Source organism: Cygnus olor, chromosome 6 (assembly GCF_009769625.2).
Source record: "Cygnus olor isolate bCygOlo1 chromosome 6, bCygOlo1.pri.v2, whole genome shotgun sequence".
Taxonomy (NCBI): domain Eukaryota; kingdom Metazoa; phylum Chordata; class Aves; order Anseriformes; family Anatidae; genus Cygnus; species Cygnus olor.
This window is the reverse complement of record NC_049174.1, coordinates 202,250-228,867: the sequence shown is the minus strand read 5'-3', so window position 1 is coordinate 228,867 and position 26,618 is coordinate 202,250. Positions and strand designations below refer to the sequence as shown.

The following is a 26,618-nucleotide window of genomic DNA, read 5'->3' as shown; positions in this document are numbered from 1 at the left end:
GGCAGCAAACCTTTAGGCACTATTACACAGCACCCAAGTATATGCTGCACAAGTTCCACACCAGCTTAAAATGCTAATATTCCATTATATTAAAAGATAAACTAGGACAGTCATTTCACCTTCTCTGTGGTCTTCACCCTTTCTAATGCGTTGCTTCAACACTAGACAGTCTCATTCCTGTTATTTGACTTACTTCACAAGTCTTCGGTGTACGCTCACAAAACAATTCAATTTTAATATCTCCTACATCAGTGTGCAGCGTGACAGCCTGAGCAAGAGTAACAAAAATAATTAAATCAGAAATTAAATGCTAACAGTTAATAGACTCAGTTTTATTTTCCAGTCCTATCGAGAGCATAAGCAAAATCCCACTGCATATAACCATTGTTTCAATCTTTGGCCATAGGCAAGGCTACTGTCGCAAACCTTTTGCCATCACCAGAAAACGCCAGTTTCATTTAATTTCAGGACAAATCAAGTTTGCCATTGAAATGCAGAACCTCTGATTCATACTGTTGCAATCCAGAAACACATTATTCATCTGTGAACTGGACCTACACAGTCACTTCACTGCAAATTTGAAGAATCGAGGTAATTATCTACTTCGGGAGGCCACACTGTGGTGCACATACCTCACTAGTTTACAAGCAGAGGAACAAGTGATGGGCACTACCTGATTACAGCCTTTTGAGCAATAGGATAGTTCTGAATGGCATTACATATAGTCTGCCCTTACAAACAAATAACTGTACAAAATCACACACTTTTCTTAAGAATTTATATGTAGTCTTCATAAAATTTAAAACGACAGTTACCTAGCTACCAAGGCAAATATATCTCTCTATATGCCCAATATATATCATAGTGCTTCCACAAAAAGTGCTGAGCTATGTGAAAACAATTACTGTAGTGGTATGCTAGGAATAACTGTACAGAAAAACTAATAAAAATCAGCATCATGATGATACTGGCCTACTGTTCCAGAAGTATAAAAGCAAAGCAGAGAAAATAGTTGTCTGCAATATCTTTGGAGACGTTACAAAGGTATATATATAGTTTAAGACAAATAGTCCTACCTCTAGTTCCTGATCTGCTAAGCTTTCAAAAGCCTGCAAGTATCTATACTTGCAAGTATACTTACAAGTATCTATGTTACATGCACTCAAGCAGGACTATGAGCTTGCAACTTGAACAATGTCTCTGTGGTAAAAGAAACAAACTGGACTATGAAGCATTAGCCAAGCTAGGATTAATATTTACTAACTGAGAGCTGAAGTCCAATTATATTTTAGACTGATGAAATTGTAAATTAACCCATTTCCCTTTTCACCGTATCTTGTACAAGTCTTAGATGGAAACCTGCACTTTTCATTAGAGATTCTTCACAGCATCAGAGTAAAATACGTAATCCTTTGAGATGCAGAACTGCTATTCACTTTCCAAGAAGCGAACATTTCAGAAAATATAAAAATATATAAAAAGTGCTATTGTTCTCACCATGTCTGCTCATCAAAACGCTGAGGTAATTTTGTATATAGCAATTGCCTGCAAAGAAAACGTGAAATTTGTTTTGTTCATTTTTCCCCCCAGCATTTTCCAGTTCTTTCCGATTCTGAAACATTTGTGTGGTTATGAGCTTTTTCACCATAGTTTTACAGTAATATTCAAGTGACTCTGTGGATAAACGTCTTACTTGCATTAAGCAACCACCCAGCACATAAAGAACCAGAAACAACAAAACAGCTTAGAGAAAGTGTGTGTGGGGGAGACCACAAAAAAAAAAGCCTTTCTTCAGATGAGTTTATACTAAATACTTACACCTTTTCTAAAGATTATAGTTTTATAAATAACGCAGATTCATTGAGAAAAAATACATGCCAGTATCTATATAGAAGCATGATCTCAAAGCCACCACCTGACAGGCGTCAGAGCCTCCAGCAGACAGGCACCTGCATCCAAGCACAGGATCCAAGGTGTTTTTTTTTTTTAACTTAATAACGACTTTCCCATAAACCATTCGGAATTACGATAATAAAGACGCAGCTGTGTGAAAATCAGACTTTTACACGCCAACTTCTTCTACCTTCATACCTCCCCCCACACGCAAAAAAAGAGGCCAGCTCTCTGCCTTGGCAGGCCGTCTCAGGTAACCATGGCGCCCGCGGCGAGCCCGGGCCAGCCGCCACGGCCGCTGGGGACGGCCACCAGCTGCGGAGCAGCAGGACCGGGACCCCCACAGGGCCCGGTGAAGCACCCCAGGGCCCTGCCCTGGGCTCCCGCCTGACCCGCACGGCCACGCTCCGATCCCGCGGACTTAGGGTGCTTCCACAGAACCCCCACCGCCGCAGAGCCGCGGCCACGCCCCTCGCCTCAACCTCCCGGGTCGCTCCCGCCTCGCCCCGCTACCGCCTGAACGCAAGGCCCGCAGCCCCTCCCGCCCCGCACCTCACGCCGGCGCGGCGCAGAGGCGGACCCCTGCCCCAGCCACGCGACGGAAGGGGCAGGGCCCGGCGCAGGCTCTGCCCCCTCGGCCCCAAGCTGCTGCGGCGTGAGGTGAGCGGCGGAACCGCGCGGTTCGAGGCTGCCCGCACCTCCGTGAGGCAGCGGGGCGGCGCTCCGAGCCCGAAGGCTCTGCCTTCGCGGCCCGGCAAGTACCCGCGCTCACCCCCCGGCATCTTCTCCCCTCTGCAGGTTACCCGCATGCTGCAGCTGGTGAGCCGACCTCTGTCTTGCATCCGTGTTGCGGGCCGCTTGCCTTCGCGCTCCCTTATGAATCTCGGGGAACTCGTTTCTGCCCTGAACGACTTTGCTTCCCTCTCCCTGGCTGAAAGCTGGGACAATGTGGGGTTGCTGGTGGAACCAAGCCCACCGCACACTGTGAAGACCCTGTTCCTCACTAACGACCTCACTGAGGAGGTAATGGAGGAGGCAGTGCAGAAGAAAGCAGACCTTATTCTTTCTTACCACCCCCCTATATTCACACCGCTCAAGCGAGTAACATGGAAGACCTGGAAGGAACGGCTGGTGGTCCGAGCTCTGGAGCACAGAATCGGGATTTACTCCCCACACACGGCATATGATGCCGTACCTCATGGCGTCAATAACTGGCTAACAAAGGGACTTGGTGAGATTCTGTTAAAAACAAAATATTGGTTCAAATTACTCATCAGTATTCACCATGTTCATCAAATTATTCTATGGGGGGATCTTCTCATTTTCCTTTCCTCTAGTTCTTGCAAATATGATTTGAGTATTTTTAAAAATTGTTATTATAGTACTTCTAAGTACCCATACCATATTTGAGGAAATTCATCTTGGTGAGGAATACAAGATACAAACACTAGATGAAATTTCCAGATGCATGGTTGTGTTATTAGATATAGCCAGAACTGGTGCAGCATATTTATTGTCTATCTTGGTTGAAGAGTGTAGACGGCTGACTTTAAATCATTGTCTTTATAAATTAAAGTACAAGATATCATTGTTTCTACAGGCCTTAAAGTATCTGAAATTTTTAGATTTTTATTTTATGTTGTGGCTAATAAATGAAAATAACTGTGTCTTATCCAGCCTGCTTTACAAACCAGAAACTATTTTTTTTTTTGGTAAAATCCTTAGGATAAAACTTGAACAGCATTAAGAATGAAAAATAATATATATCCATCAACTTCTTTGCACTTAAAATAGACTGTGCTTAATGGAGACAACAGGAAAAGAGTCCTCATTTCTGGTCAGGGAAAATAGATTCGAGTGCAAAATTTTCTCAAAGGTGCATGTCTTTTGGATATATGCTAAATCAGTATCTGCTACATCATCCAACTCTCTAAAGCTGCAGTCCGGTGCTGTTTTCTCAGGTGCCTGTAATTCCATCCCACTGCACCCATCAACCTCTCCAAGCTATCCAACTGAAGGCACTCACCGAGTAGAATTCTGTGCGGACACCGCTGAACATCTAGAGACAGTGCTCTCCAAAATCAAAGACGTCCAGGAGATCTTCTGTCTCACTACTTTCCCTGTCAGGTATCTGTTTCACTTTCTAATGTTGTGTTTTTTCTGTTGCTTGAACTGTATTTTACTGTTGTAACCACTTCATTCCTCTGTGCATTGCTGCTATTTTTTCAGCAACAGATCCAGAAACTTACAGGATAATCATCCCCTTCTGATCAATCCATGTTATACTACATGGTAACTAATTCCATGTAGCATCACACGAATTAGAAGTGGTAAAGAAGAGTGTTTACAAGAAGTTTAATGAGGACAGCTGAGTTAAATTCCTGTATCTGTTTACTCCAAGAAAGTAGACTACACTAGACTATTACCATGTCTGGTGTCTATTTTTTTTCCCTTTCTCTCTGGTAGAATACCCTCTCCGTGGTAGAACAGCTTTATTTTCTACTAATACGATGCTGAAATTTTATCCAGTCTCTTAGTAAACACCAAGCACATCTTTCCTCAGGGTTGAAGGTAAGGAGCAAACACGAGTCAGTCTGAACTGCTCTCAGAAAGCACTGCTGGAGGTGGTGGCATTATTGTCCCAGAACAGCCTTCTTCATCACAAGACTGAGATTCTCATATTACAAAAGGTAACAAAATCATGTATTACTTCCAGTGAATGTACTATTTGTGTGAGCTGACTGTCCTAAAAACTTAAGTCCAGCATTCACTGGCATTACAGGTTTCCTATGTTACCTGCCCGTGCTCTGAAATACTAGCCTTTGGGGATTTGAAGCCATGGACATTTTCCCAAACAATGAAAATAGCTGCGTGGTCTGAACTAATTCTAAAATCAGTTCCAAGAGCTAGTCTAGTTATTATGTTACATTTAAGAACATCACATACATGTTTCTTCATAAAGTACAGAGGTATTCATCCTTAACACCCAATATACTCATTTTTGTACATTAGGGAAAGCAATGTAAACTTCTGGAGTCAGCTCTCTCACAGTAATTTGAATTTCTTTTCTCCTCAGCCTCTTCTTCCACATACTGGAATGGGACGTCTATGCACACTGAGTAAACCAGCCTCCTTGTCAGACATTATCAAGCGTATCAAAAGTCACCTAAAATTACCCCACATCCGCCTAGCCCTGGGAACAGGCAAGACACTAGGTAAACAAACCTGCCAGTAAGACTGCCCCTTTGAACTAGTATTCCAGGAATACAAGTAGTGTGAGTGTATGTGTGGGTGTGTAAAATATTGCTGCCTTGGATAGGTTTATTTTCAAGTAGTATGAAGCACTGTTAAAGGCAAGAGTCAGTGTTTTAGATTTTCTGTGATACAGTCATGGAACAGGAACATCATCTGTATTTCTGACTGGCGATTCTGTATTATGCTGGTTGTCAGTGCGAAGGAGGGATACCACAAGCTGAGTATGAGACATACTTTTTCATAATTCCTATAATGACTAAGATTTCCCTCCCCAAGATACCAGATGCAAGTGTGTACTACCTCACTGTATGATCCCTTTTGTGACTGAATGTTAAATTTAAAAGCACCTTAAAATAATAAGTGCTTTGTGGTATCCTTCTGAACATATAGCCATCCATGCTTCGATGAAAAAGAAATGGTGACAGAGAAGGCAAACTATCGTGGCTCAAATGGTGGTCACTACTAAATCCTGGAACATGTATCCTCTTATCCCAGTTACCTATCCAAGATGCATAACTAATAGAATTTTTGAGAGCAAATTTGCTGAAAACTCTTTGCATTGTATGAGACAAAAGTCTTGTTACAAGCTTCCTATACTATCAATTGCACTAAAAACAAAACAAACCTATTTTGAAACCCGTCATTGTGGTGTGGGATTGTAGTGTTTGATTCCAGTCAAATCAACAGTAATTACATGGCAACATACTGTAAAACCTTAATAGAATTTGAAAATTCTTTGCCCACCCCACCTCTTGTACTGAACATACTAGATATGCACAATTAAATTCCTTGTCACTACCACATATGTAATAGGTTGGAATCAGCAATCATAGCAAACAGGCAAATTTTTTATGATGTGGAGGAGCTCTCAGTTTGCAATGAGACTGGCCTTCTGAAAGCTAAGAATTAGGAACCAGTTATAAATCAGAGGGAAGATGCTGCCTTAGTGGCATCATTAGTTTGGAAAACAAACACAGTCGAACTTTAGAGTCCTGGAAAAAGTAGCAGCGAATTAAAGAGTTCAGAAACGCAACCAACAACACCTCACTAGAGAGAGATAAGCTGCAGTAGCCAGCAACAAGTCTCCATGCTGGAGTTTTCCGCTAACTCTCACAATCCCTTGTAGAAAAATTTCTATGCATCTTCTTGGTACATAGAGGATTTTGCTTACTATCAGAGATGCTATGGGCCTATGACTCTTTCAAACTGACAAACACATCTCTTCCTCCAACAAATTTACATTGGCCCTAAAATCAAGGTAGTAGTTATTGTGAAACACTTAATAGCAATATTGATGCAAAGGCTGAACAGAGAGAAAGAAGTTTAATTGTGGCACCTTGTATCCTGCAGATTCACCAGTGAAGAAAGCTGCTCTGTGTGCTGGTTCTGGGAGCAGCGTCCTGAAGGGAACGGAAGCTGACCTCTACCTCACAGGTAAGAGATTATGTTGTTTCATTATCTTTATAAAAATAGGCACTACGAAAAAAGAAGAAAGAGTTGACTGTTGAAAGGTGTGGCCAGAAAAAGATTGCCTGTTAGAACTGAGAAATGATCAGTTACTGGAATGGCAGAGTAACACTAAAGTAGAGGTAACATAGATCGGATGGCTGTATGGCACACTGATGGTTATTTCAAGTAAACATTATTAACCATGCATGATTTCAAAATCAGTGTTTGATGGAAAAGTCTATTGCAACCTTCAGTGTGTTTCTCCTTTGGCAAGATACAAGGCATTTCCTCAGTTCCCTACAGAATTCCCTGAAGGAAGATGGAATGTAACAGTCTACAGAATCTTCCACTTAATGACCATAATAGTGTATCTGACCAAAGGGATACTTAGTCCATTGTCTTTTTTCTGATAGTGTGACAGGTAGTTCCTACAGCTTGCTCCACAATGCAAAAGCTGCCTTGCACTCTGTAGTACTTAATTCAAGCAAGCTCTTTGGCAAGGCATGTCCCATCTCCTCCTTTATACATAGCACTGCAGAGCTGACCCTCACACAGCTTCTTGACAAGCCTTCCTCAGTTGCTACCCTCCATCAACAGCAACCCTGTTGAGTAGATGCATGACATCTAGACAGTCCACTTCCAAACCACTCTGCACACTTATTTCCTGCCCTAAGTGGCAAAATCTACTATTATTCAAAGAGGGCATGGAGTTTCTGTGGTTTTGCTCAATTGTGCACTGGGGACATCAGCTGAAAGTCCTTCAAGGGACACTAGAGTAGGAGTGTGCCATGTTCTTACACTGAGCAGATGGCATTGCATCCCTCCTTATGGGCTACTTCCCCTGTTGCATCTTCCCAGTTTCTAATTAAGATTCTGCATACATTGCAAAGAAACGGCTTCCAAAACAGTATGCAATCTACCATGGTATTTCTTTCTCAAAATGGCAGGAGAGATGTCCCACCATGATATTCTGGATGCAGTTGCCAACGGAATAAGTGTTATTCTGTGTGAACACAGTAACACCGAGAGAGGCTTTTTGTCAGAGCTGGGTGACATGCTAACTATCCACCTACAGAACAAAATCAACATAATTGTGTCTGAGAAGGACAGAGATCCCCTCCAGGTGGCATAAAAAGAAAAGGAAAAGAAAAAAAAGGGGTGAGAACACAATCAAGAGTTTCATACTATTTTGCACAGACCTGTCCAAACGCAAGCTTAATGAAGATGCTCCGAATTGGTTCAGTATAGGATTGTATTATAAGTTCCCCCAAAGTCTGGGATATATGTTATGTCAGATACCTAATAAATGCTTGTTTCTAGCTACTCAAATATGATTTACTCAATTACTGGGTTGCACTTGAATAAAGTTACTGTTACTACATACTCTTATTAAATATATTTGATAACCACACCACTCAAGGGTTGGTTTGGGTAGAATATGAAAACCCGACTTTTCAGTTTCATCCTACTGTGGTTATGTCAGTACAAGTCACTGGCATTTTAGCTAGTAAAGCTCTTGATAATAGTTAATGAAAGGGTATGGATCACTAGTTTGCATTAACAGTTTTATTAAGACACAGCTCATATGCAAATACAGAGCAGAATTCAGGCATTTGATACTAGTATTCAATTGCAAAATCTACCATTAATGCAGCTTTAAGGCTCTTTAACAGAGGAACCCTCAATTAAAAAACCTTTGGAAGTTTTTTAATAAGCTATAACTCCCTTATTAATGTTGTAATTAATTTAATGTACTTTTTTTTTTTAATAAAAACAGCTTCTATACATATGGCTCTTAATTACAGGATTACTAAAAGTGAACAAGTAGCATTTCCACCATCAGTAACCTCTTGGGAGTTTGGATTGTGTTTTTTTTTGCTTTTTTTTTTTGTGTATTTCATTTTTTGAAAGAAAAATCTACCATTTGAATATCTTACCAACTCTGGATTATGTGCATACCAGCAGAATATTTAAACAAACTGAAAATACTTCCATCCCAAGTTTGTAAAGATTTCTTTACAAACTACATCTTTTTAAGTTGAATAAATAAAATGGGCTTATTTGGCAATGTCTTTACTGTGCTGCACACAGCAACTCAATGCATTGGAGTCCTGTACAACCCTAGGGCTTTGAAGACCACATGAAGACTAAAATCATGGAAAAAATCTGGGAAATATTTCCCCGTAACTTAGATATCTCCCTCTTTCAGCTAAGAAGGTAACTGAGGACTATGCTCCTCCTTAGTAGAGCACTACTAGAAGTGCCCAAGAGAAATGTCAAGAAGCTGCTCTGTTATTCAGACTTTCCCAGTGGTCCTAGACACTGGCTCCAGAACACTGATGTGATGTTGTGATCAGAGGCTTTCTGCCACATTGTGTATTTTAATACAATGTAACATCACCATTAAAGCATTTTAAGCCCCCTCTGGTATATCTTGTTTTGCGTTCTTGTTCAATGAAACAACTTCAAAACACGGAAATAGCCAGCCTACTTCATCTAAAGAATATATTACTTGTTCAGTCTTCTAAGGTATATAAAAAAAAAACAATCATTCTTATCAATACCATGAAGACCTTTGACTAAGCTGAGAATTGAAGCAGGAAGAAATTCCTTCTTCCCCAAATAAAGGAGGGAACTGTACAACTGATCCCTCCAAATAGTCCAGAATTGCTACAGAAGACAAAAATGCCACCAGATCTATACCAAACAGCCAGTATCCTTAGTATATGCACTGAATGCAAGAGGGAGAAAATCAATGCATAGGTGGAATAGTCATCCAGACAATCTGAAATCAAGCTGAAATACTTTAACAAGAAAACCACAGGAATTAATTCACAGTTATTTTCTTCAGCTTTCATGCTTGCATCACAGTATCAGCCAATAATTGATTCGAAGGTAACCTTTTATAAGACAAGTGGTGGTATTTCCTGCACTTGTTTTTGACTTGTATGGGCATCACTTGCATGATACTCTACCAAAACCATTAACTAATAAATCAGAGCACTTGTTCATGAACTCTAAAGCTAACTTACAGAGCTTGGGTAAGACACAATGCCTTGATCACAGTTTTAGTGGTTCTGATAGTAGCCTAAGTAGCAGCAGGCAGGATCTGATGTGTTTTGCTAAGTTTGGAATTGCAGCCGGTAAAACACAGATGCACATAATGCCAAAAGAGGATGTTAGTTGGAAAACGTTCTGTAGAAGGAAGGTGGAGAGTACTGCTAGCATGTACCAGTTTTCCCCCATCAGACTCTCCAGCAAAGTTAAATAGTTCTTACACTGAAGAATCTAATTGACAGTAGGATAAGTAGATATCCTGTGTTTTCCAATACAAACCAAAGTCAGGATGTAAACCTCTGTCCTGTGGCTTCTGTCAGTGAGGGGTATACCAGGTAACACCTGGAACACAGGTGACAGTATTATTCCATGTGATGCTTTGGTTCTTTTTTAACGCTATATACCGGCATTAAAAAGCAGGCAAACTGTTTGTAATTTTGATATCTTAAAAGACCATAAAATACTTTTGCTAATTAGTTTGAGGTCTTCTGCATGCTGCATGAGGATCTGCACAGATATTTGACATGATAATGAAAACGAGGCTTTCGCATAACTGCCAGAAAGATCTCTATCTTCCTATATCATAAAAACATTTGTGGAATACGAGACAAGCTAATGAAAATTAATAAAGTACTTTATTTGGTTGATATGTACTATTACAACATTGAGCTGTAACACAGCTACCAAGTATTAGACATAATGAGTCCCTGAAGTCTGGCTGGCAGACTACAGTTGATGAAACTATAGGACTTACTCCCACATACCTGAGAAACACAATGAAGAAAAGCTGCAAAACTTCAGCAGTCTCCCAACCTCTAAGGGCTACAAAAAGGGAGAGCTTGTAAGTGGCATTTAAGGCCTCCTCCATGATCAATGGACACTTCTGATGTAAAAAATACATATATACAATCAAGCTTTTTAAAAATAAATAAGCTTCACGGACTCTTCACATTCCTGGATTGCAAGTTGGAAAGCAGATGAAAGAGGCTGGATTTTCTCAACCTCACCAAGAGGCAACGACTTGAGTCCATTGCAATTTTGATCACCTAAATCCGCTTATAAAAGAATTCTAGCTTGGGGAAATCCTTCAGTTCTGTCGCCAGAATTTAATAAGTTACCCACAGTATCCCTGTCCCGCTCATATTCTCTTCCTTGTGCAGTCAAGGCAGGTCTCTTAGCATTATAAATCTTTACTTCTGTACACACTGGAAGCCAGTCTTGTCTAATTGGTAAAGGAGTACCAGAAAGCACTCAGTTGAGAAAAATTGCATCACGAATACAAACTAAAGCTCTGACCATCTGGTGGTTTGCACTTCCCATGTGAACTGCTCCAACCAAACCCTCATGTCTAGTGAGGTAATGAGCAGAAGGCACAGAGTTAGTTTTCCTGACTGTATGGTTGCCTACATAGGTACAAAGGTATCATCTGAGCTAAAAGACAAAGCGGACAAATCTAACTTCAGAGCAAGAAATACCTTGCTTACAGAAGTCATCATTCCAAACTACCTGAAGTAGCTGAACAAGAAGCACTGTTCATTACAATTATACATTTCGGTAAGTAGTCCAGCAGTTTTGGGGTTGGAAAGAGAGATCTGAGTATATGCCCCTCTCCAGCAGCCCTTGAGAGCAATTGCCGTAGATGTTTTGGGAACAGACAGACGTTATACATCTTCATCCTCTTTCTCTAAGAAGTCGGTCAAGGTACTGTCATCTACAGGAATTAATAAGTACTCCACACCATCAGCTCCCTGAGAACAGACATGCAACACACATTCTGTTAACACCAGTGCAATGCAAGCCACTAGATAGCACTGCTATGCTGACATGTACTTGCAGCTGGGGTGAGAGCTGTCCAGCATTCACAACAACATTTCTAAAACCAGGAATGTTTCCCTAGAGCAACACTGGAAATGTACAAACATCGAGAAAACTCGAAGCTTCTGGTGGGCTGTGCTATTCTGTCACTACATAGCTCCTCAACCTTTGCTCCCACATCTAGCACTGCTATACTGCCTCATTATTAGGGCTAGCCTGTACTCTTCTAACATGCAAATATAGGTAACTATGTGAAGCAGACTGGCAGCGTCCAGAATCCATTACTTCTCAAGGTCTTCAGGAAGTTGAGTTCCACAAAAGGCCTGTAGGTTGCAGAGTAACCAAACCACAACACATTTTTACAGCCCCCTATCCACGTGAAGGGTGTTCACAGATTGGAGTCATGAAAAGAGCTGCAATTACACAATTTCAGCCTTTGCTAGTCCCCAGGTGCTTCGAACAATACAGCCTCACTGTGAGCTGCAGACTTGTGTCTTAGGAATACTTCCAAGGAAGCAAGCAGTGTTTTGTTTAAGATAGCTGAATTCCCAGAATTATCTTCTTCCCCTGACTCACCCGTTTGGTCCGGATGAGCTTGTGGTCCCTGAATTCTGTCAACTGTGCCCTGAGTGTCAGGTCACTGTTTACAAGGAAAGCCTCCCGACACTGCTGGTAGAAGTCTTGGAAAGAGAGGCCTGGAGACAGAAAAGGGCAAGAATGAGAAACTGAAGTGGTAAGTTTGTCCCATGTTTCCAGGTCTAACAATACGTGTTATCTCCACCTACAAATATTGCTTTGGCTTACACCACAATGGCTACAGCACCATCCTCACTTTAAGTACACAACAAAGCTAGTATTTCAGTAATCAACAGAAAAATATGATTTAACATTCCAGTCACCCTGTCTGCCTAAAAGAATTTTAATAGGACCTTAAATGCACTTCTCAGCATAGTGCACCTTTCAGTTTCCAACTCTTCTATCTTACTTCTGTCTTTCTGAACATTAACATACTGCTCATATCCTCTGCAGCATCTGTTAGAGGCAATGACAGCGTATTCACATATATCCTAGGAAGCAGGTACACATCAGAGGTCATCTAGGAGCAGCATAGGAACTGAATATCCTCTTTTCCCCTAGTTTATTAGGTGCTAGTATTGTGCAAATTCATTTTATTCCCTGATTTTATTTTATAACTCCAGTCTCCCCTGAATGGTCTCAATAATGCCTAAACTTGAAAGTAGACAACAGTAAGAGGAGATCCTTAGGATCCAGCCACTCTATTGATTTCCTCTTACGGTGAGATTCAGCACCACTAGAAAGATAGTCTATACCACTAAGACTCACTGAACCAACAGTTACAGCTCTTCTGTTGCTGATGATGTAACCTGCATATCCAAAGCCAGTGCCACTGTGACTGAGCTTGCAACACCACCACTCCACTCCAAACAGATGAAGAAATGGTCCGTATGTACCTGGGTAAGATGGGTTGTCCTTGTTCTCCAGCTGGTACTGGGCAAGCAGTCTGAATATCCCCCTAAGTGAAAGGAGATGGGGAGGACAACAGGAAAAAAAAAAGGCAAATATTATATTTCCCTCACGACCAGGACTTGGTGCATGCATCTAGTCATTGGGTAAAGCTTGCTATCCAAACTGTTCATTTAAAGTAAACGATCACATGGAAACCAGGTCCCATCCTTTTAATCTTGAAAAACGCTGTCAGAAAACAGGGATTGCCTCCTGCTAGGTGTATACCTAACAGTTAACACAGAAGACCAGAGTAACCTACTATGGACTGGATCCTCAGTAGGTGCTGTTGTGAAGTGTAACAGTGCCTTACCTGGCATTCAGTGTGAGACTGCGCAGGACATGCATTAGGGAACTCAAAGCCAAAGATCCAGATTGCTGTACTAACAGTGAATTTTCATAAGACGTTTCTTCCACATAAGGACTAAAGGTGGTTGCCTCATACCAAAGCCAATTGTAGAGGCTTTGCTTTGCTTGATCCCACACTAGACAGAGAGGAAAGAAAAAGCAGACAATTAGTAGGTTTAGTTTTCTCAGGCATTAAGTAAGCAATATTAAAATGTACTGAGATCTACTACAATATTTGAGAAAACAATGCATGCTTATGAAATTTGCAGTACATGCACCCAGATAGTCACAGTTCAGGCAAGACAATTCTCTGCAACAGAACATTTGCATACATTCCCTTTTCATACCAGCTTCATGGATATGCTGTAAATCATTCCAGAATCAGCAGTGTGCAAAGAATTTCTGGCTGATAAAATTGTTCAGATGCAGTGACAGGCATAACATTTAATCTCCATTTCAGTAAGTCCCTAAGTCAAAGGGTGCCAGAAGCCTGGAGTCTTTTTTCTTTTTCATATATATATGTGTGTATATACATATATACATATATATATATACATATATAAAATAATCAAAGAGACTGGTAGTTTTCAGTATCTTTATACAGTTTTGCTTCAACAAGGCCACAGTCCCAATCAGGGCTTCTAGTTGCTACAACCATACATACATCACCAGGTCTATTTTGCACATCAAGAGTAATACGTGAGCTTATGAAACACACTCAGCAGCCCCGAAGTAGAATGCAGATTCTTCTCTTTTTGCTACATCAGGCCCAAGGGGACTCACTGAGGGGAGCATTGATGTGATCAATAGAGGCAATGAGGTAAACGCTAGGCAGAGAGGACAACTGTGCAAGGATCTGCTGACTTCTCTCTCCTCTCAACATCTGGCTGTCCAGGTTATGAATAAGGACATAGAGCTCCAAAGATGAATCTGTAAGGTCACAAAAAACAGCAGAGAACCAATCAAAGAAACTGCACACAAAGTGGTTTCCCATTCCCAGTGCAGCCTAGGACAAATATGTTCCACCACGCTTCACATTCACCACTCCATTATCAAATAACTTCCCTTGTACAGCTTACATTGATCCCTGTCCCACACTTGGTGTTTCTGAGCAGCTGAGAGGCTTTCTCTCAATTCACTGTATTGCAGTTCTCATCACAGCTACTATTCTTTCTGCATCTAAAGTTTTTAATCTTAAAAAACTTTCTGCTTGCTCAGTGCCCTTCCAGGAGTCACCTATGGTTTTCAGTGATTCCTGTGATTCAGGGTCATTCAAACATGCATTAGGAGGGAAGTCTAAGCACAGTTTGTTCAGCTGCTTTTAAGTTGCATGACTAGGATCCTTAAGCCCTTCCTCAAACAATGAAAACACATCTTCTATTCTATTCAGGACTGGATCCAAAGCCTACTGAATTCATTAGAATTCTTTCCCACTGAGCCCTCAAAGAAAGTTACAAAGACTGAGCTTGGATAATACAAACCGTAGACGTTAAGGTTCCCAACTTAGCTTGTTGCTGCTGTAGTCATCCCTAGGGAACAACTGTTTCCTGAGTCCAGAAATAATTAAGGAAGAGTAGCTAGTTTTTGTGCAAATGAATACATACTTGGCTATCACTGGAAACCAGAAGTTCCTCAGACTCCCTGTCAGATCAGCTATAGTGTAGTACATGAAACCGATTTATGTAGCTTCAAAAGGGTACTGCCATTAATCAGTCTTTTTCGCTCAGTCCCACCAAAACCACTAAGATAGGGATGGAGAAAACATTTAAACACCACCAAAGCCTTGTACAATTAAGATTACATGGCAATTTTCCATGTAGAAATAAGCAATACAACCTACAAACAAAGAGAATTCACCAAGCACTCAGTGTGGCAGTGCCCATTTAACTTGGCTTTTTGAAACCATTTTTAACCTGCTTGTTTGACGTTGCTGTCCTTTATTTCATCTTAACATCCATACGTGCATATATTAAGCTTACATGACGAATGCACTAAATCATGTACATTTAAGCATTAATCCTGCCTATAATGAAATTTATGGAAAGACACCTGCCCCAGGGGATGATTTTCCCAAGGGGCTCAAGGGACTTGGTATCCATCAGCAGCTGTCATTCCAACTCTTTGTTCTGTTCATCTCAGCAAGGTTTGTATCAGGTCCTCAAGCAGCCACTCAGAACCATGTTCCCTCATATAACTGGAATTTACCTATCCTGTCTTCCACCAGGGAACACATGGCTACAGAGGCACCATATGAGTAAAGCACAAAGGCATCATGCTAAATGCAAGAAACATGAGCATTTCAGCTTGCTAAAGGGCTGAGTAGCCTCTGACTTGCCAGAATGCTCATGTCCTCCTCCTCCTCTTTCCACAGAACTTAGTGTGTTAAACACTGACAAAGATAACAGATTGGGATCATGTGCACATGATCCTGGTGCACATTTTCAGAAGTAGCATAAACTTCAAGACTAGAAAACACTAGCTACAGTAGACTAAAACTGTAATAGCATATATGAAAACTGTGAGCAGAGAAAATGTCCAGGCCCTCCTAACAGTAAACAAACTCTGCTGTTTTTATGTACAAAAATTAGTCATTTTACCTTCTTTAAACCTTTTAATGATGAATTCAAGTTGGTCAAGGGGGCTGCGAAAGGTCCCTATATGGTCCAGTACCTCTTCTGTGATGGAGTTGAGAATCTGAAACAGAAAATAGCAGAGTCACCCACTGCCCCTTCTGAAGGGCTCTGGCACTGAAGAACCTAGTGCAGAATATCTGAAAGTTAGCCCTTTACTGTCATGATAGAGATACTCTGATTTTTACCATAAAATTCCCCAGTCAATGTAAGCCAAAAACTGCTACTCTTTTTCAAAACAGTGACATAAAATAACATTTCAGACAGATGAATATATTACTGACGAGAATCATAGCAATTCCTTCAAAAACGCATGGGCTCATTTCTTTAAAATCTTAAAAAAAAAAAAAAAAAAAAAGGAACTGCTCTTCATTCAAGAGTCTACTGCTATAAAATGCAAGCAGCTCTCCTTAACGTTTTACATTGAAAGATTTTAGAGGTATCTGTAACGCAGGATGATTAGGTAAACATATGAGCTTTTTCTTACACTTACAGATCTCACAGTGATGCTAGGGAAGTATCCATTAACTACAAGGTGAACGGAATCCTGGAGCATAGAGATGCGAAACTTCTCTAACAAATCATGCTTTGAGCCCAGTCCATAAAGCACGATGTTGAAACCCAAGCTGCAGGGAAGTGAGCAAATACACTGAATCAAAAAAAAAAAGTAAAAGTCCATTTTTAGGTTTATACATTCACATTTTCATTAAGCAAAATGATTGATTGCAATCTTGCCTCTAAAATTGTCACATTTTTAAGGAATTCGTCAACTCCAGGCTTACCTTCAGCTCACAGCTGACACATAAGGTTATCTGCAAGATATCCAAAATGCAGCACGTGCATCCTAGTTAAAGGAGTGTTTTAGCAGACTAGAGGACTACAAATTTAGCAAAACATCTATGGAAGAAAATGGTACTGTCCAAGAGTATGAGACTAGAACTACATCTTCAAACTAACAAAGACTAACAAAAATTCACATTTACTCCCTCACTATGTGATTATATTAAATGTTTACTAGGGGTCACAGTCACTAAAAGGAAAAAAAAAAAGCCTGCAAGGTGATTTTCTACTATTATCCACCGGCACAATTTTACCGCAAAATCTGTTTATTCTCATATCCCTTCCTTATCCTGATTATTACATAAAAAAAGCATAAAAAGAACATGGTAGGAATTCACACATCTTTACTTTGTTTTGAGGAGCAGGAAAAACATCATATTCACCAGAAATAAGTGTCAGGTTGCTCAAACAGCACTGGATAAAGGTAAGGTGTTGAACAACTGTCACTGACTTCAATATTGTGTATGGATTTGTTCCTTTTACCCTGCCACATACAACTCTAAGCATTTTTCCAGGTCACTGAGTCACAGAGAACTCCTCCTCCAGCAAGTCTCCAACTTTCAAGGCTTTTCATATGCTCTGTCACTCCCTATGGAGCACAAATTCTCTTTTAATCCACTCCCTTGCAAAGGGCTTTCTCCTCATGAGCATCTGCTCCTGCGCCTCAGTACTTAATTTCAGAGTTCGTGGCTTGTCTTCTCTAAGACAGAGTCTCACAGTTCTCTGTACTTCCCCATTTAATTTCTTGCTTACTCTTTTCTCCTTTCCTCCAAGATACATGCAAACCCAGATAAAATTAATGCTAACATTTTCAACAGCATTAAGGTTTCTTCTTACCTAGACCATTAGGTACTATAGAAACTCAGAGTTTACTGCTACACCACTAAGGATAGCCACATGCTGAAGAAACTGACAGTGGGCTACTCACTACCAACTATACTGTTGAAAGCATAACCTGCTGTTCAGAAATGTCACATTTCTCATCATTCATGTTCCCTATTTGTAAATGCCCTTTATCTTGGTTTACAGAGGAACAAACTAGTGAGGCAGAACGTAACCTCATTTCATCAAAATAATGAAATCTGCATCAGAAGAAGCATGGCCAGCAGGTTGAGGGAGGTGATTCTCCTCTTCTACTCTGCTCTCATGAGACTGAACCTGAAGTGCTGTGTTCGGCTCTGGGGCCTCCAGAAAAGAAAGACATGGACCTGTTGCAGTGAGTCCAGAGGAGGGCCATGAAGATGATCAAAGAGCTGGAGCACCTCTCCTATCTATGAAGACAGAGAGAGCATAGAGAAAAGAAGGCACTGGGGACACCTTATAGTGGCCTTCCAGTACTCAAAGGGGACCTACAAGAAAGATGAAGAAGAGACTCTTCATCAGGGAGTACAGCAATAGTACAAGGGGTAATGGTTTTAAACTAAAAGAGGGTACATTTAAATTAGACATTAGGAAGAAATACTTTACTATGAGGGTAGGGAGGCACTGAAACAGAGAAGCTGTGGATGTCCCATCCCTGAAAGTGTGCAAGGCCAGGTTGGATGGGGCTTTGAGCAAGCGGGTCTAGCAGGAGGTGTCCCTGCTCATGGCAGGGGGGTTAGAACCAGATGATCTTTAAGGTCCCTTCCAACTCAAATCATTCTGTGATTCACTTCAGTTCAAGAAGTTAGTCAGATATGATTTGGTCTACAGAAAATTTTATGCAAAATAATGTCACTTAATTTTAAATTAGAGCAATCAAAATAAAAAAAAAATTCCTTATCTCATCCCCAGGATGTTGTTGATATGAGGGTAAGTTTATGGCAATGCCTGTTTGCTAGGTCTCTTCAGCGGCTCTCACTGTATACTTACTGTAATTGCAACATCCACTTGGAAAACAGGGACTCATATTGCTGGTTTAGCTCTTCAATTTCAGCAGCATACGCAAGGGGAGACTTTTCCAGAAGGTCATGCAGTGTTTGCTGTGTTGAGAAAGATGTAAGATAACAGTAATTCAAAGCTGAGAAAAATAGAACATATGCTTGGAGTCCTTACAAATGCCCCTCTAGTATGTTTTCTAGCTAGAGGTTAGAATGGTTTTCACCAACAGTGCACTCAACTCATGTTTCTCCATGTACACCCCCTTTGAGGACTCTAAAAACAGTTTTGCTACTGAAGAAACAAAGCAGAAAGTAAATGACCTTAGTATGGGAAATGGCAGCCAGACAAGGACTAGAACTGACGTCTGTGCCACTACTGCACCATGTTTATCTCCTCCTGCTGAGTATGGGAATACCACTAAGGAAATAATGGACATGCTTAGAACTTAAAACAGCATCAAGCACGGTACTAGGGAGATACCAACACCATAACTAAGTTCACAGGAGCAAGGACCCCAATCAACATGTTAGCAATGGTTCATGTTTGTGTTTGTAACAGAATGCTCATAAACATAATCATAGAAAAGCACAATACAAAACAAATACAGCAGAGAAAGAAAATCACAACCGTAGAGAAAGCGTTATTTCAAAATACCAAGAATCAAAGGATTAATTCAGCTTTAAAGATGTGCTGGGATGTTGGTGTTTAAACAGCACAGTAGCATGACAAGTGACATCAGATCTACATTGGCCTCCCTTTCTATTCAATTTTAGCGGCTTTGCTTTTCACTCCCCTGCAGTAGAAGACAGCTTACTCTGGAAAGAGCACAAAAGGCAGCCGCAGTATACCAAACGTAAAGCATTGAGAGACAACTGCTAAACCTTCACTTTCCTTGGCGCCAGCAGTAGATTTAATACTGAAAGCCTTGATTTTGGTCTGGAGCTGTTATGAAAGAACTTGTTAAAAATCCAGATGTTTCTCTGGGTAGCAATTCTAGACAATACTAGGCATCAGGCAATTTGCATATATGCCATCTTTTAAAACCCAGATGGGTGCACAGACACAAGAGCAATTTGCATGTTTTACATGCTTCCCTGGTTCCTGTCTGTACATACCTGTCTCTCTAAGATACAATTGCTTACTTCAAACTGTGTGTAGAAGTGGCATATGGAAAAAAAATGTAGTAATTCAGTCACCACAATTAGACAGATTCTGTCTTCTAGGAACTGGAAAGGAACAAAGTGCATTTCACAAACTAGGTGACAACATTTAAAGCTGCCCCAATCCTGTACAGGGATCAACCCAGTAATGCACAGATGAAAAGGGCTCTCTCCATCTCTTCTACACATTATCAAGACCACTTATAATTCCCCATAGCATTTCATTGACAAAACATTGGTTTGATGATAATTTTTAGTGTACGTCCCTACAACTCCGCTTTTCTCTCCTCCCCAGAAATCAAATTTTAACCTGTTCTCATAACTGCAGCTTTCAACTTTCTCCCTGCATTTTCCCTACTGTCTCAGGTCCCAACAACTGGGCAATAGCCCACTGTCACTGTCCCTGCTTAGAGCAGGAAGGCATAAGGGAGACACAACGCTTGAAACGCTACCTAACCCCTGCATAAATCAGCATTACCACCAAGAACATCAGCAGCAGAGATAAAGTGAAAATAGCAACATCAGGCAATTTTGATGGGAGAGATCTTTACCAAATAAATCAAAAGCTCTGTGAGTTGTGCAATTCACTCTGAAGCGTACCTGATTCAATCTTCTCTTCCGTAACTTCTGCAGTGTTCGATCCGAAGTGAGCACTTTGGAACTACTGTGAGCTTCAAAGTATTCCACCACCAGGTTGCTCTAAAAATGGACAGCAAGGATCAGCCACACCTCTGCTAACAAGTTACCCCTCTCCCTTTGTACCCGCAAACATGTCTGAAGACAGTCAGTATGAGACACAGAGCAAGAACGAACAGAAATCCAGAAGACGTTTGTAAACATGGTTTCTACAGCAGCATTCTGCCAAAGCTAAACATTCAGATGGTTCTTTACCAGAGATAAAAAGAGAGAAGATATTCAGAGGGAGCAGAACACAGCAATAATACAGGGGGGAGATCCCTGGTGCTGGAGGGAAATAAGATGACAAAGCTGAACACCAAGCCAGAAAGTAAAGTGTGATTCTTTTGGTGCTACAGGAGTCAATTTCTTCATCATTTCTTAGGTCTCCTGTTTCACAGACATCTTAGAACATGTCATTCTGTAGCTGCTGAGAATACAGACTGGATTAGCCCATAGGCTCACATGATGCCCATCTAACAGGGATTGCTCAGAAATACAGCAAAAGCCGACCCAGCTGGTTTAATTTGAAATGAATCTAGCAGTTCTTCTCTAGGTGCAGTCACTGACAGCTTATTGTTAATAAACATCCCTTCACTCTTGCTGGCTCAGGAGTACATTTTCTGCACGCTCACCATCTTGTCCTTTTTTTTGGTTACTTTTTTTCTGGAAGGAGGTGTAGATGCAACCTTAGCTTTCGCTGGTGTCTTTTGACTTGATAAAACAGTGCTGACTTCTTTCTGGGTTTCTTCATCGTCCTCCTCCTCTGAGCAGGAAGCAGAATATTCACTTTCACTTTCTAAGTAAGCATCTGGAGCTGAAGGATAAATTTAAGGTTAAAAGCTACCAATGAATTCTTACATGTAACACATTTTGCACCATCTATCTCTCACATATATTCTCTAGGTGTTTTTCAAGCATATGATTCCTAAATGTATTTCATAGAAAAGTAACATCAATGCTTACAAGGACTACAAACACACACAGCCATTTCATTCCGTTTTCAACGCAGAAATTGTTTAGTAAAGCTCTGTAAAGAGATATAATCCTACCCTAAAAACTGACTAAAAGTAGATAATGTATTTCCCTATTTTTCTTAGCACCTCTGTATCAGTTTTCCCAAATGCCAATCATGCAAGCTGAGTATCTTCTGGTTCACACCCTGTAAGAAAGGTTTTGTAAAACACCTCTCTCAACAATGTTGATTGAAGAACACAGACAGAATCCGTCTCAGTTGTGGTCTTTCAACACAAGAAGAAAACGAACGTGAAATGTCACACACTGAGCTCTCCTCTGCACTCATTCTGAGCACATATAGCCAGCCAGTTATTAAAAATAATTTGCCACAAATGTCCCAACCATCAACAGAAAGTTTTATGACTTAGTTCAAGCAATTATACCAAACTGAAGTGTCAGCACAGGTAAGATAACTCGAAATTTTTCTTCTTCTGATCATGTCTCTGAAGCTCAGCAACTAGGTGCTTCTAAATCCTCCACTCCATTCCTATGTAGCAAACTTCTGTACGGAAAAGGTCTGCACAGGCTTCCCTGAGGACGTTTCTATACACTATACAGGATGAATCAGGCTGTTTCAGTCAGTACACTGCTACAGGCAGAAGACCATAAGCAGGTGAAGCACTCTCCTCTGAACACAGTGCTTCGCTGACTATAGGAGCTGACTACAGAGGTGTATCTTTACCTGCTAGCCTTTTGCGGAGTCTGTAAGGTGTGGTAGACACAAAATCATTCTTTTTACTCTGTAACAAGAACAAAAAAGGGCATTAGAAGAAGTCACATATACCTCCCCAAAAGAGCCCTTTGCTAAGCGAAGCATAGAATCAGGCTTCATTTCCAAGCTATTACAGCTCACAAGAAACCGGGAGAGCAGAGGCAATAAGTCTGTAGAGTTCTTATCTTGCCATTCACAATTAGAGAGAGGTAGGATCAGGATGCAAAAAGGGCTTAATTCTTTCAGCTAACGTCCTGAGGTGGACTGTAGAAAACTGAAATCTCCAACCAAGATGCTAACTTTGGCCCCTTCAGAAGAGTCACACTGAAGAAAGGATGAATTGGAAATGCTTCTGCTCCCCTGAGCAGTCATCTTCCACATCACAATGTCTACACAGGGTCATTTTGAAGCCCACCATAAAAACTCCCACTCAGAATATTAAATCCAAAAGGAGTACAGAAAATGGAATCTGAGCTGCCCAAGGTCACCAAGTTGCAGTGGCATGTCTTCCTTAAACATGTACAAAGCACACGCCTGACAAAGACACCAGATCAAGTTTGCAACAATCCAATCAAAGTGATGTGGTATCATCAAGGAGTGAATATGGCATCCCAAACCAACATCTCTTATGGGAATCTCCCATCTGGGAACCTTACAAAGGAAAAGCTCTGCACACATTTCTAGAACGATGCTATGATGTTTTAGAAAGCCAGCTGTTTCACAGCACTCTCTCTATAACCACAGCTGACAGGTGTAGACTGTATGTGTCTGTAGCATCACAAAAGGAGACATCAACTGTCAAGATATCTCCCCCGATATCACAATTCGCGTGTTTGTTTCTTTTTAAAATAAACCAATGATAATTTAAGAAACCGAACAGCATCACAGTTCTTGAATTCTGGTTCTAACAGCACTGCTATCCTTATGGTTAGGGTTGTTTCATCCTTTAATGAGAAATGGAAAGCTATGAGTTTAACTGCATATTAAGAGATTGTTTAACATCCTCATTTGTGTAATGCACAGAAATAATCTCCATCCATACTAATTAAGTTGTTAAACCCAGTGATCTGCACACTGACTCTAAATTCCATCGTCTTGATTAATGGTAGTTCTGGTTCTCACTTGAGCTACCCCTGCCCACTTGCATTAGCGGAGACAGAGACACACCTATAATAATGTGGGTGAGGTTTTTCAAGATCCATACTTTCCAGAACTGTAGTAACTGGCTAGTTCAAGCACTAAAGCGAATTAAAAAAAAAAAAAGTCACCACTCACCTTCTGCTGAACTTTGTTTGAACTTGAATGTTCTGCAAGACAAGAAACAGCATAACAGAATACTGCATATTTTCAACAGCAGCACATTAGAAAAATAGGCATCCACTATTCAAAGGTACGCTGCACCAGAGTATCAGCTCCCTGAGTGGTATGAGGGAAGCTCTTAGTTCCCCACAGGTAAATAATGAGATATCAAAGTTAGTCAATATTATTTTCACAGAAGGCAGCTTTTAATTCTGGTCACAGCTCTGGGAGGCCCTCAGCAGAACAGGTTGATAAAAAGGAGTTAAATGTTCCCACCCAAGCTCATCAGACTCCATTTCTGAGTACAAAGTAACGTGCTCTTGCCAATCTTGATCCACACTGACTCCTTGCACCTTTATTTCTCCCTACAGCATTAGGTGCTTGAAAACTAAATCATAAATTGCAAAGTTACATGTGAACACACATGCAATCCCACCCACAACCCATTTGGCACTCAACATACCAGCTCAGCTCAAAACTCAAGTGCAAGCAAGCATCTCTGTTGAACACGGAGGAAATGGTTAAGTGTGACAGCAACAGATGAGAGAGAAGTTACTGTTTTATCTACACCAGCAGACAGAACATAAGCTGCAACAGCCAGGTGAACAAGATGCCACGCAAATTCAGCCTACAAATTTGAACTGCCCAGAATTCTCAGGCATGACAGAATCTGGGGCTCAAGCATCTGCTTTACCACACAAAGATGAACATAACACCTATTAACTCAGCTTCAGTTTCCCAAAGCATCACAGAACTTACTGCTGCTTTGAGGGGTTTTGGTTGTCTTCTCAGGGCACTCAGAGTGATCAGATGCAACACTCTGTCCTGGTGTCTGGGCTAATTCAGAGGCTGTAGGGTATGGAAGGGAAAGAAGTTTCACATGTCAGGTACAAAACTTCTACTTAGCCAACAGTTAGCCTAGCAAACAGAGACAGTTTATGTAGGAGAAATCCCCTCCCACACAAAGCTAATACTACCTTTTTTTTTTTTTTTTTTTAAATAAAACTCTTTGCTATGCATCGAGTTACTCTCATACATCCTTCTAAGATACACACATAAAATGCCTGCCATCCTTTGGCACCTACATACAAATACTTCTCCCAGCATTAAAAAACTTCTACTTTCTCTTATGTATTTATTCATTATATGTATCTCTTATCCCCAACATGCCTTTGCTTTGCCCTAGTGCTAAGCTTTTGTTTCTGAGGAAGACTGATTCAGAGTCAGATAAAAGCCATAGTAATAGTGCAAACATATCTTTTGAGTGAACAGAAGAGTCAGATCATGTTCACAGGGATACTCAAAAAGACCACCAGCCAGGACAACAAGGAAAGAGGAAAACGTACCCAGCTCTGCCATTTTGTTGGAGCATTTGGGAGTTTGGAATGAGTAAACTTCACCACCACCTATGCTTGAGCCATTTTCCATTGAATCTAGAAACAGAAATATTACCTGAAACCACTTTAAAAGCACTGGTACATTTCCAACCCAAGAAAGATGGAACACAATACCATGGGGCTCAAAGACCTCTTTACACTGCAGGTGTTATAAGCACCATTAAAAAGAATCCTAGAAATCATTATCTCCTCCTCTACTTGTTACCACCAGCATATCTAGAACTAAGAGCCTTCAAGAACAATTTCATAAGCATTGTACAGGTTTTTAACGCTAAAAGAATCTTCTGAAGTAACAGCTGTGTTAGGTTTTCCCAGCCAATACCTTGAGCACATATGCCTAGGGCAGCAACATAGTCCTCTTCCAGGAACTCTTGAGCTTCATCATCTGAGAGAGTATCGAGCTTCTTCACAAATCTCTTCACATTGACTGTCAGTGGAGTTTTGTCTTTTCGTACTTTAATACCTAGAATTGTTATAAAAGCTTTTACTTTCTATGATTTCGATTGCAGTAGCATGCAGCTACCCCCTTAACAGACCAAGACACTGTTGTGCAAAGCACATATAAATACAAAGAAAAGATTTCCTGTTAAAAGAAGAGATGGTCTGTGCCATGGAGGTCAGCTGACCGTAAAGCAATTAGGGGCACCTTTACCTTTTGTGGTAAAGGCTTTACCTTTTGTGACTAGACATTGAAGTCAATTGTGAGGACGTGATCCCCATTTCGACACACACCTGCTTCCACAGATTGGGAGAAATGGCAGCGACACACACAGTAGTTCCAAATGCCACGTGAAGAAGGTGACATTTAGCGTCCCCTCTCTTCCCTAGGAAAACGGAGCAAGTCTAAAAGACCGAGCCTGTAGACTGCCAGTATGCTCACAGAGGAATTTAGGCTGAGACACCTCTGGACACTGTCCATCTGACCTCCTTGCTCAAAACACGAGCAACGGCAACGTTGGCTCAGAGTGCTCCGCGCCTTGTGCAAGTAAATTTCGAGCATTTTGCAGACTAAGACCCCAGCCTTTACAAGCGGTCAGAACTGCAGCCACAACTCCCCGTGGCGGCCGCCTCACGCCCCGTTTTGAGGTGGTTCTCGGGGCCTGCTGAAGCTCGGCGGGGCGGGAAGCGAGCCAGGCGACGCGCGCCGCTCTCGCAGGCCGTTACACACACGTCTCTGTGGAAGCACCAGTGCTCCCCTCCAGCCGCAGCTAACAGCACCCGCCCCCTCCACGTGCCGGGGCAGGCACAAACGGCGGAAGAGGCAGAGGGAGGAGAAAGCGGAGGCGGTGGCGGGCCCTGGGCTGCCAGCAGCCGCCCCAGGCTGTTCGCCCCCCCCACCCCGTACCTGCGTCGTCGGCGATGTGCCTCAGGACCGCCTCGTCGGGCACGAACTTGACTTGCAGGGCGGCGCCGCCCTTGCGCTCCGCCTGGCTCATGGCGGGCGCCCCGCGGGCACCCCCAGCCGCGGCCACCCGGGCCTCACAGCTGCCCCCACGAGGGCCGGGCCCCTGCCCCCCACAGCCCTGGCGGCTACCCGCGGGCTGCCCACTGCCCCTGAGACGGCTGAGGGGAGGCGGAAGCGCGCTTACGCGCCGCGCGGTGCTGACTGACGTACGTCTCTGCCAACCCGCGCCCCTCTTCTCCCCAGGCCCGCCTGCCAACGGCGGGAGAGGGGAGCGGGCGGGAC

The 26,618-nt window shown here is 41.7% G+C and overlaps 3 protein-coding genes across 17 annotated transcripts in view; 1 reads left to right on the top strand and 2 right to left on the bottom strand.

The window, feature by feature from the left end:
* The window catches only part of PPIL3 (peptidylprolyl isomerase like 3), a 7,288-nt gene extending 4,749 nt beyond the window's left edge, over positions 1-2,539 (bottom strand). Inside the window, exons 1-3 of one of the 6 annotated variants that reach the window (XM_040562473.1) lie at positions 2,446-2,539; positions 1,498-1,545; positions 194-268 (exon numbers count right to left, since the gene is read on the bottom strand). In XM_040562473.1, coding sequence (XP_040418407.1) covers positions 194-268; positions 1,498-1,500 — 78 coding nt within the window. In that variant the 5' untranslated portion in view covers positions 1,501-1,545; positions 2,446-2,539. Of the gene's footprint in view, positions 1-193; positions 269-1,497; positions 2,069-2,091 lie in introns of those variants that run through there. The other 5 variants (XM_040562478.1, XM_040562479.1, XM_040562476.1 and 2 more) reach the window with 5 other exon arrangements.
* NIF3L1 (NGG1 interacting factor 3 like 1) lies at positions 133-12,127 on the top strand. 8 transcript variants are annotated; one of them, XM_040562419.1, is made up of 10 exons: positions 135-267; positions 1,497-1,544; positions 2,285-2,553; positions 2,692-3,124; positions 3,855-4,020; positions 4,457-4,583; positions 4,970-5,108; positions 6,499-6,582; positions 7,545-7,755; positions 8,403-9,020. In XM_040562419.1, exons 2-9 carry the CDS (start codon positions 1,499-1,501, stop codon positions 7,727-7,729), a joined length of 1,449 nt encoding a protein of 482 aa, XP_040418353.1. In that variant the 5' UTR covers positions 135-267; positions 1,497-1,498; the 3' UTR covers positions 7,730-7,755; positions 8,403-9,020. The 8 variants fall into 8 exon arrangements, with proteins under 8 accessions (XP_040418354.1, XP_040418355.1, XP_040418356.1 ...); XM_040562420.1 differs by lacking the exons at positions 7,545-7,755; positions 8,403-9,020 and adding an exon at positions 12,046-12,127 and having other exon boundaries at positions 133-267; positions 6,499-6,624; XM_040562421.1 differs by lacking the exon at positions 7,545-7,755 and having other exon boundaries at positions 133-267; positions 8,689-9,020.
* ORC2 (origin recognition complex subunit 2) lies at positions 10,271-26,618 on the bottom strand. 3 transcript variants are annotated; one of them, XM_040562411.1, is made up of 17 exons: positions 26,277-26,618; positions 25,664-25,755; positions 25,254-25,394; positions 24,881-24,967; positions 24,294-24,383; positions 23,511-23,542; positions 22,206-22,263; positions 21,142-21,323; positions 20,432-20,530; positions 18,663-18,772; positions 16,465-16,597; positions 15,939-16,035; positions 14,125-14,271; positions 13,307-13,478; positions 12,942-13,003; positions 12,046-12,164; positions 10,271-11,402 (listed from the first exon to the last, which is right to left on the bottom strand). In XM_040562411.1, exons 2-17 carry the CDS (start codon positions 25,734-25,736, stop codon positions 11,316-11,318), a joined length of 1,689 nt encoding a protein of 562 aa, XP_040418345.1. In that variant the 5' UTR covers positions 25,737-25,755; positions 26,277-26,618; the 3' UTR covers positions 10,271-11,315. The 3 variants fall into 3 exon arrangements, with proteins under 3 accessions (XP_040418345.1, XP_040418344.1, XP_040418346.1); XM_040562410.1 differs by lacking the exon at positions 25,664-25,755 and having other exon boundaries at positions 26,277-26,612; XM_040562412.1 differs by lacking the exon at positions 26,277-26,618 and having other exon boundaries at positions 25,664-25,769.